The sequence below is a fragment of the Hakea prostrata genome, chromosome 10 (assembly GCF_041222555.1).
Source record: "Hakea prostrata isolate BN-2017 chromosome 10, UWA_Hpros_2, whole genome shotgun sequence".
Lineage (NCBI taxonomy): Eukaryota > Viridiplantae > Streptophyta > Magnoliopsida > Proteales > Proteaceae > Hakea > Hakea prostrata.
In genome coordinates, this window is record NC_142609.1 from 36,076,695 (window position 1) to 36,087,918 (window position 11,224).

The following is an 11,224-nucleotide window of genomic DNA, read 5'->3' on the forward strand; positions in this document are numbered from 1 at the left end:
TTAAACAACTTAGTCAACCAAACTAGTCCATGGGTTCCTAAGCTCTTCCATACTTCAATTGGGATTTCATCAGGACCTTGTGTCTTGCCGAGTTTCATCCTCCTTAAAGCTTCTTTTACTTCGGACATCGAAATTCTACGTATATAAGTTCGGACCTTGGTGCCTTGGTGAAAAGTGTAATCGTCCGAAACATAAGTGCTTGAAGAATGCTCATTTAGTAAACTAGAGAAATAGGTTTCCCATCTTTTCTTAATATCCTCCTCACAAACTAATACTTTACCATCTCCATTTTTAATACATCTAACATGGTCAAGATCTCTACTCTTCCTATCCCTCATTTTTTTTTCTTTCTAATTTTCTTTATTTCTGATTTCCAATTTTCAATTTTTCAGTTATCGATTACTGATTCCAAATCCAATTATCAACCCTTTCAAGAGAAAAAAAAAAGGCTTAATAATTTATTATAACTGGATACATTTGTATCCATATATTATCCAATCCAATAAGCAATTATCCAAATCAGAATTTGGTTGCTTACTGAACAGATATGAATACTTTTCGGTAAGAAAAATTCCAGATTCGAGTACCCTAAAACAAATAGGAATGCGAATTCGGAGGCGGATTTCAACTATCCATTTACACGTCTAAGATCAATACCTCATTGTATGAAATTAAGAGTTTGAACCTCTTTGAGTTAAGGGGAGGCCTCATATAGATGAAGTTATTCCCTTCCCCATATATAATAAAGCTACTAGTTCAAGCAAAAGAAATGTGGAACTCCTAGATTGTAGCTAGCATGTTATTGATAGTCGTCAAATTAGAATTCGTCCATAATGATCTTAAAAGTATAAATGACTTTGTCACACCCCACCCACCGGTCTCTGTTACCGGCCCGACAACCCTTGGGAGTGATCCGTCACAGGATCCACGGTTTTAGTCTATCAATAATAATAAATGCATGTAAAGACAATTATGAGCAAGAATAAGTTTAGTAATTAAATAAAAGGATTACAGGAGTCCAAATACTCCAATAAAATAATCAAGGAAAGAATAAAAAATGAAAATGAGTTCAGCGGAAGCAATCAAAAAGAGTTATATGATTTCCTTTCCAGTTTCTTTCTCTAAAGCTAGATAATGTTTTTCATGAATTTCTAGAAATGGGGTCCTCCAGTTCTTCTCCATTCGGTGAGCAAACTGTCTGGCAACCTGTCTCCTCCGCCCATCAATGGGTGCTATAAGCGCATTTCATGCACTCGCAGGAGCTCCCACACAGGCTATCTCCATTTCCCATTGTCGGTGCCACATCTTCTTCATACGGGAAGGTTCCTTCATGGGAAACCAATCCATCTTCCAGCGTATATCCTCCATCTATACAAGCTAATAAAACATAGACAAATAAAGGAATGAGTTCTGGAGAACTCAGTTAGAACAAACAATGATTTCCATCCATATGTCAAACCAATCAGAAATGCATATATGATATGTATGAATGCAAAGTATGAATACCGCTAAGATCTAACCATGCAAGTCTCTAACAGTTGACATGCTTTAAGATATACACCAACCCTCCTTTGGGTAGGTCTAGTCACTTTGATCCGGCAAGGACTTGTTACCTCTGTAGGGATCTTGGGTAAAATGGAAAGTCCACACTTGGCTCTCAAACCATGGCTAGGGTTAAGTCAACACTCTCTCACCACGACCATTGGCATGAGTACTGGCGCATGTCGGGGTTTCTAATCCAATGCAAGTCATAATGGTAACATACTACATGAAGTCCAGATACATCTCCTATGGCACCAACCAACTCGGTTCAGTATCCTTCGCAACCTAGGAATGAGAACCCTCGCGGACTGGCTACCGCTATTGTACTTCATTCCATAATCCTATGGTCATCCACATATTGTTGGGGCGGAATGCTCTCATGACTCCTCACGACACCCGGTCCATTCCTTGGACGTCCATGAGCCCAACCTTAACATATGCAACCCTACCATTTATATGACCAAAAGTGGACCATCGTCACATCACTGTCATCACGGGTCATCCGACTTCTATTCCCCTACCGAAAAGGTAGTAACATGTGGGGTACCTAGCCATGCAACTCTAGACTCTACCTAGGTATGTCATCTAGTAGTTATGATAGTGCTAGGGACACCAGCAGGCATGTGTCCCATACCACAACCCTTTGATATCCCAAGCTAGGATATCCCAATGGAATACCCCTTTCATCAGAACCACAAACCAACCAACATCAGCATATCACATTCATGATTGACAAAGTATAAGTAAAGACAAGACAAACAACAAGCATATAATAAGATCAGCATGCTAAACAAGGTTACAGCAGCATATGAAATGAAAGAACAGTAATAACAAACACTGGACTAGCATGTTTAAGTCATTTCATAAAGATAGGATTGTATGTCCTTAGTTGTAATTATGTAGAATTCCTCGAACTTGCAAACCAGGAACAATTATAAGACTTCTATTTGAAATAGAGAACACCTATATACAAGGTTACAATAAGGTATAAGTCGAATGAATCAAATCAGATCAAAACCAAAAGTCATTTGGTCACTGGAAACAAGCTGGTCACTGGAAACAAGCCGGTCACTTGGGCCAGTCGCTTAGGTTGCGCGACCGCCACTAGTGACTGCCCCAAAAACAGAGAGTTTCAATTATAAACTCAGGCTTTTGATCATCCGATTTCAATCCAAATTTTGAATGATCATAGTCCGAATTTCAAATCTATCACTCCCATAACCACGGGTGATACTAAACCTAACCAATTACATCAATTTGGTTATCCAGAATCCTCCCTCTTGATTAGATCAGCCCTTTTCACGAAAGCAGGGTTTCCTTTTCGGATTTGATCTCACCAAGATCATCAAAAAGGTAGACAATGCAATAGAAGGATCAAGAACAACCAAAGGGGAACACTAATATACTTTTATCATAGCTTAAAGTGAAGTATGAGTGAACAAGGAATCACTTACCTCAACTAGATCAGCTATGAAGGACAGTAGAACCTTCTAGAACACTAACAGCACTTCAGATCACCTTCCAGCACGTCTCCACAGCCGTCTAACCTCCAAAAATAGTAATCCTGAATATAATATTCTTAAAATAGGCGAAGGTTACTATTTATAGGAGTTTGGGGGAAAAATAGGGCAAAACCCCGCAACCAGGACCAGGCTGTCGCTTGGTCTAATCAACTGCCACTAGCAACTGCCCCCAAGTATATTGCTATACAAGGGTGTGAAACCCTGACCTTGACCTGGTAACCTAGTTGTTTTTAGGTCCGAAGACCCGGAGTAAAGGAAGAAGCCAACTATGGGCCATCTTAGTAGAAGACATGGTGTTTGACTCTGAACCCATGGATGTTGATGATGGAGTTCCATACTTGGAAGTCTATGCAGATTTGGAAAGGAAGCTGCACCTGTCTGAAGATGAGAGTAGTTGAAGGACTTGGAGTATTATCTGACTTGGTTTGAAGGTATTTCTACACACTAGATATGTCACTTGATATGTGTGCAAAAGACCATAAGGTTTAGAGCCCATTTGATCCTTCAATTCCCTATTTGAACCTTACTGTCTGCCTTGGTCGACTGATTGGTCGACTGGACCACTTGACCAAGCACTCAACCAAAGGATTGCCAAATCCGAGAAAATGTATTTTAGGGTTTTTCACTTATATTTAAACCCTACTTCGTGTTTCTTTGCTATGGCTGCCTCCTAAACACTTTTTGAACGTGAGAAGACCTCTCCGAAACTCTCTCTGGTGATTTCGAAGACTCCTCTGTAGATCTGAAGCCTCTCATCTCTGTTCTGACAATTCAAGGTTAGTAAACACTTTGACATTATGAATTTCTTTTCTTAGATCTTGTTCTTGATTGAGATCAGGAAGAAGATGCTGCATCCTTGCAACCATCTATTCCATGATCTCATTCTATTCTTTGAGATCTATGATCATCGTCATGATCTTAACCCTAGCCGATTAATCTCTTGAAAACCCTGACCTTGTATGATCTTTCTGGAAACCTTTGGTAACCTCCCATGCAAGGGAAACCTCATGGGCAATATTTATGTTAATCTAAACTTGATTATTCTATGATTTCTTATTATTTTCTTGATAGCAATCATTCCCTCTCATTCTGTGATCATAACCTTTTCAAGAGAGCCATAAAGGTTGAAACCCTAGTTTCTTGGGTCAAATCAAGAACCCATAGTTTGACCTTGATTTGATGTTTTTATCTTTTCCCATATGATTCTAATACATCCTAGGAAGTTCCCCTTCAAATTTCGGATCAATCCAACTTCAAACGAAGAAGTTATGACCAAAACAGTTTTCACTTTTCTGTACTGACTTGCTTGGTCGACTAGGCCAGTCTATCAAGCACTCGACCAATGATGTCAGTAGCTTCGTTTTTCGCCCAATTTGATTCATTTTCTCTCTAATCTTTTAGGCATCTTTCCTAATGTTATATCTATGATTGTTAGGAGTTTATTTGCTAAGTTTGGAGTTGCTCTCTTTGATCTTTGGATTATCTTCGGTGATAATCAAGGTAAGGACAGCTATTTCATAATAACATAGATCGCATACTCTCTGGTTTCTACTTTATGAAACTATGAGTTTGGTTACTGTTCTTGTACTCTATACTTCTGATGTACTACTGTAAGTACAGTAGCACTTGTTTATGTATTCTTTTTCATTATTCAAGTATATGAGATGTTTATTACTGCTTGGTCGGACTATGCTTTTACATTCTCTTTTATATGATGAATTGTTGGTTGTGTATGTCATGACTGATCTGAGAATGTGTTTGATTAAGTATGGTTTGGGATTGGGAGGTGTCCTTTTGACGCTTCTGTCCTTGGACATCGGAGGGAATAGTATGGGATGTTCTCCGAAGATGCCCATCGACACTTTCCCGAATCATTGCTTGTCATACCTAGGGCTGTCTAGCAGTGTTTGGCTAGGATGTCCCCGTTATATTAGACCCGAATCAGAAGGGTTTTGAGACCGAACGACCCGTGGTAGTAGTGTGATTCACGGGCGCTCAAGACCGGTAACCAACCTGTGAGAGGACGGGAATCATATTGTGGGGGCCATTTATTGGAGGGTTGCATATGGCTGGACTTGGGCTCATGGGCGCTTAAGACCGGTAACCAACCCGTGAGAGGACATGAAAGCTTCCCGTTTACCATATGTGGATAACCAATAGGGTTGATGAGTCCGTAGTCCGGGACTATTAGGACTCTAGTGGAAAGGATACTGGAAAGGATCACCCAGGGCGAGGAATGGAAGTATCTGGACCTAAGTTGATGTAACTGAGTAGATGACTTGCATTGGGCTAGGCTTTACCCTGACATGCGCCAGTACTTAGACCAATGGTGATGTGAGAGAGCGGTGACTTAACCCCCAGCCATGGATTGTCTCGAGGGATGAAGGACCCACTACCAACCGGAGCAGAGTGAGTGACCTACCCAAAGAAGTATGGTGTTAAAACTTAAAGCATGTCTGCCAATAGAGACCGGCATACATAGAGTTTAGAGGCATACATACATTATCTGTTTCATCTTGCATTGCATCTTGTTATGATTTGCTTTATGTTATTTATGCTGTTATGAGTTAACTTGCCTTATTGAGTTTCTTTCGAAACTCATTCCTTTTTTTTGTACAATGTTTTGTTAGACTATTCTACAGGTACTGACTACTATAAAGGACAGTATGATGAAGTGCAAGCCAATGAAGCGTACTACACGCAAGGTGTTGGCGACAATCAAGATTACTCTGATGATCCCTCAGGCGATCACATTGCGTACTACGATTAGAGGCAATGTAAAGTTGGAGCATCTCGTTGGACTGACGAAGTCCACTATTTTGAAGATGTCATCTATAGGATAGAAGACTCTTAAGTTTAGTTTGACTTTCTTATTCTCTTTTGTTTTGGTTGTAATTCTTTTTAGACTTACATACTACTTTCCGCTGTATCTGTCCGCTGTATCTGTCCGCTGTATCTGTGGAGTGAGTTTCCGCCTCACTCTACTTCTTTTGATGTGATTACATCTGGTATCATTTCCGCACTCTGATTATATTGATTATTCATTTCTTGACTTTAAATCTTTTGTTTATAATATTTAAACCATGATTATTTCGTGTTTATGATTATGTTATTGTATATGTGGGAGGATGATTTCCTCAATACTTGATCTTCGGGGTTGTGGATCACACTCCCGGGTATGCTAGTTAGGGTACCGGTTGGGGGGATGTAACAAAGGGTGTTTTATTCAGGGGGTTGATGTCCAAGTACAACCTAACCCTAATGGACATATGGGGGAGGTCTTATCTTCACTCCGGACATCTCTAGACATCACTTGCCTTACAGAAGTCCAACTACCACGCAAGGCAGGCTCTTCATCAAGAGAATCCAGATCCATGGCTTCAGGGTATGGATCATGGACTTCTATCCGGATATTTCACAAATTTACCCGGCTAGACCTTCGGGTTCTCGGACTGCAAATACAGATCCCGGGTTAGAAATACGGGGGGTTGTTATAGACTTAATAGTATATGTTGCTACAAAACCTGTTTGGCAACACAAGTGAACAACCTACAAAAAAATGTGTTCGACCGGGTTGGTCAAGGAACGTCTCCGACGATCAAGTCAATGAAAGCGCATAGATTTAGAAGAATAAAACAACTTGTTAAGAAATGCAAGAGAGAGTGACTCAAAAATGCATACCTGATAATGATGATGATGTGAGTATTTATAGATTAGGAGGTTACCTCGGTTATATCACGATGGAGTTCGACTTGAACTCTACAAGGATCCTTTACTTCGAAGAATCTTACCCAACACAAGTGTTGCCACTGTTGAGGTTGTAGAGTTCGAGAAGGAGTCCTTGCTGATTCCCTAGTCTATGAGAGTTCTAGTTACTGGACATTCCGTATTTGACTATGAATTTCTTCCAGAGATTTAGGGAGTTAGCTGAACCTCAGTGGTTTTTTTGCCTCGGTTAAGCCCAGGTTCATTAACGACCTAACCAAGATTTATTCGAACTATTATGAACTTGGTCGGTCTTCGTTCATCTGATTCAATAGGATTTATTTGTATCACATGCCCCCTAGTCACTAGGTTGAAATATCTCTGAGCTCAGGCTTAGGGACTAACTTTTCTTTCGAACAACTTTTATTTAATCAAGTAAGGTCTTGGCTTTGACGTGGCTCAATAAATGCTCGAAACAACATCTGCTCTAGCATTAATTATGAATGATCGTTGCGTAGAAGAAAAGTCTGTGCACGTTCTTCAAGCCTTTTACTCACTGCCACATGGTCACGCTTCTTGAGGTGACATAAGGCCATTAAAATCTTAAAAAGGCCTTGCATCTCCCCTGTTCAGATGGAAGGTTTATGGGCCATGGATTCAGTATCTTGTTGAAGTCCAACCATCGTGATTCCTGAGCTGTCATATGGTACTTTTGTTGCTGCCATTAGATGAGGATCTACTTAGAATTTCTAAAGGCATTACTTGAACCATTAGATTACTTCGTTTCTAATCCCTTGGATTAGAATCTGAATAGTTGATATAAATGCTGTCATTCCTTCTTCTTGTGTGCGAGAACTGTGAAGCAGTGACGATTCCTAACTTTGCCTTATCTTCAAGCATCTCCTCTCCATTCCACGAAGAAAGTAGTGAGTTCTCCCTTCTCTCCATATATATATTTTTTGTATCTGTCCTTTTGAAATACATTTCGTGATGGACTTGGATGTTGTTTCTGTTTGTCTTTTTTTTTTTGTGCTTGGTGTTCTTCATTTTCTTCGAAAACCCTCTTGCCCTTTCAAATGTCTTTAATAGATAGAGACATGGGGGGGGGGGGGGGTGAAATTAGTGGCCTCTCCTAGGTTTTCAAGACATATTGAAACCTCTGATGTTGTTGATAGAGTGAGCGAGTAGAGTGATACCCTAGACCACTCTAGTGAGGGTGCTCGAAATATTGAGTCCCCCTATTCTTCAAAGTAAAGGACCCTTATAGAGTTCAAGATATAACCAAGGTAACCTCCTAAGCTATAAATACTCACATCATCATCATCATTATCAGGTATGTATTCTTGAGTCAATCTCCCTAGCATTGTGAGCTCAACAAGTTGTTTTATCCTTCTAAACCTGTGTGCTTTCATTGACTTGATCATCGGAGTCGTTCCTCGACCAACCTGGTCAAGCACGTTTTTTGCAGGTTGTTTACTTGCGCTACCGAATAGGTTTTTGGAGCAACAATTGGTGTCGTCTGTGGGAAATTGATCAAAGAGCCATCATGCGCACTAGATCAAGAATGCTTCTGGTCGATTCTAGTTCTTCAGCAGATATACTCTCCTTGGAAGCTTTCAAAAAGCTTAAGTTAGACAAGAAGATGCTCATCCCATGTGGTGCTCAGCTATATGGTTTCACAAGATCCTCAACTCAAGCAAAGGGAACAATCAGGCTAGACGTAGAGGTCAATGAACACCCACGAGACAAGGTCGTCCAATCAACCTTCATGGTTGTTAGGGACCTGTTAGCTTACAATGTCAGCTTAGGTCAACCAACCCTCTGTGCCCTAGAAGCTGTAGTATCAATGTTACATATGAAGATGGAGTTCCTGACCACAAATGGAATCGGAGAACTTAGTGCCGACCTAAAATCAAGCAGGTAGTGTTATGTAAATTACATGAAGAAAGAAGAAAAAACAAGTAGCTCAACCATGGCAGTGGAAATAAGAAATGATCAAGATCAAGAAACAAGAAAGGATTCAAGGAAGTTAAAAACAACAAGAATGAGGAACAATAATTGGAGCTGAACAAGATGCAGATTTCTAGTCTGGATTACCCCAGTTTCTTAAAGAAAACTTAGACATCTTTGCCTGGTTGGTAGATGATATGTTTGGCATTGACAAACGTGTAGTTGAACAAATATGAGTGTTGCCCATGCTGAGGTTGTAGACTCCGAGCATGACTCCTTGTTGATTCCCTAGTTTGCTAGAGTTCTAGTTAGTGGACATTCTGTATTTGACTATAAATTTCTTCTAGAGATGTAGGGAGTTAGCCAAACCCCACTAGGATTTTCTGCCCAAGTTAAGCTTGGTTCATTAATGACCTAACCAGGATTTATTCGAACTAATATGAACCTGGTCGGTCTTCGTTCATCTAGTTCAATAGGATTTATCCGTATCATAAGCCCCCTAGTCACTAGGTCAAAATATCTCAGAGCTCGGGCCTAGGGACTAACGTGCCTCCTAACTCGACGATCCCCTGGTGATGATGTCAACTTTTGATAGCATGTCCCTCCTATTCCCTGGAGCCCATCCAACATGCCTCACTACGAAAGAAACCCCTCTAACCTTTAAATTAGGAACCAAATCCTCATACAACCATCTCTTTGTGCCCCATAAATCCTGCCCGTGCATCATATCAGGCGATGCCTCCTTCCCCCCCCCCACCCTCCCCTTGCTACAACGTCCAACAACCTACTGATGAGAGCCCAACATTTGGCACTTACAGAGTTACAGTTCATCTCCCTGCTCTATAAACCCTCCTTCTCAACAACCCTAACCTGAATCAAACCCTTATAACCCTTCTACCTTACTTGGAAGTGTATCTTTATCAAAGAATCCTCACCAGTTGGAATGGGGAACATCCCAACTGTAAAAATAGTATTAGATTATACTAGTTGTTTTTAATATAATAATTAATTGGTGTCATTATTGATAGGTTGCCATCAATGAAAATCAATAAATGCCAATTAGATATGAGTTTGATGGTCTCCACACAAGGTCAAGAGCCATCTTTCTCCTTCAAGCTTCCTTGAGGATGTAATCGTAGTATGCACAAGCTGCTGGGATGAACCTCATATCTAAAAAAAAAAAAAAAAATTAAAAGAACTTATTTTTTAGGTACAATGAAGTTTCTACATAAAACAAAAAAGAAAAAAGACAGAGAACTATTATATGTACCACTAGCGAGTTGAACGGTTGAACCCTTGTCTTTTTGTTTGAACGCTTAATCTTTTAACAAAAATAACTAATAGCATAAAAAGATGGACAGACAATATGTATGTGACATCTTCAAGATGGTCCACCAGAAACTTTAACTTTTTCTTTTTTCTTTTTTCTTTTCCTGCTGAAAGAAACTTTAGCCTTTTCGGAGTAACCAAAACTCATTTGTACTCTACTTTAGTACCACATGTTTTTATAATTTATGAATTTCCACTACGTAGTATTATATTAGCACTAAAAATGAATGATTTGATTTCCCGGGAACATGGTTGATACATGCCACATGGAATTAATTAACATTTCTTTCGTGTTCTTATATCCGTAACCCATCATCATTTTAAAAAATAAATATGAAGCAAACGAGGAATCTTTTCTTTTTTATTATCATATCTTTTCGTTACTTTTAAGCTTTTGGGAGTACAGAAAAAAGTTGACGAGAATATTAGAAAAGATCACAATCTATAAAGTAGAAAGAATCTTCGTCCTATTACCCTCCAAAAAAAATAAAAAAATAATAAAAAAGTTTCATTTCACAAAAGGCCCTTTAATTCGGATTTTTATTTGCAGCAGTTACTGCTACTAGCAGCCAATGGCTTAGATTATGCCATGTAATCTAAATAAAATCGGACGGTCCACAATCAAATAGAGAGGGTTTACTAGTAAATATTACTTTTTATTTTTATATTCTAAGGGTTTAATCCTTTGTTAATTTACAAACACAAACCCCTCAACTTACCCGAATCTCAAATCCCATTTCTTTTTGTAGACCGAGTTAGGGTCTAAGGTTCGACAAGGATGCCCTAGAATACGATTGTGGAATATTATTGCAGAAGCGAATTGATTAGTCCAGTGCCAGGCAGGAATCAAACTTTTTTTGCATGATCCCGTCAAGCCCCGTGGCTTTCCGTTCGAAACCGCCATCAGAGAGAGTGTCACAATGGTTCTTCCAAAGATCCAAAGCTTGACAGTCCTTGGAGAGCTCTTTGTTGAACATTGACGGTATATCGTAAACGTAAACCATGCTGAAGCTGCATTTACTCTGATTCTCGGAGGTGAGCAATGACGGAGAGAAACAGAGACGAGGATGAAACGAGCACTGAGGAGCCCATGTTGTTTGAAACCTCAACTCTGGTTGGAAGACGCAATGTTCCAATAAGACATAAATCTACAAGGAATAGAGAAGACCAATCAA

At 39.7% G+C, this 11,224-nt stretch overlaps 1 protein-coding gene across 1 annotated transcript; it reads left to right on the top strand.

The window, feature by feature from the left end:
• The first annotated feature begins 8,316 nt into the window (after positions 1-8,316).
• LOC149002678 (uncharacterized) lies at positions 8,317-8,694 on the top strand. The gene has a single exon (XM_089138755.1). The coding sequence runs from the start codon at positions 8,317-8,319 to the stop codon at positions 8,692-8,694; it is 378 nt and encodes a 125-aa protein (XP_088994881.1).
• The last annotated feature ends 2,530 nt before the right edge of the window (positions 8,695-11,224 follow it).

What these genes read in the sequence shown, in the direction of transcription:
- LOC149002678 (XM_089138755.1), top strand. Translation starts at nt 8,317, where the DNA reads ATGCGCACTAGATCAAGAATGCTTCTGGTCGATTCTAGTTCTTCAGCA.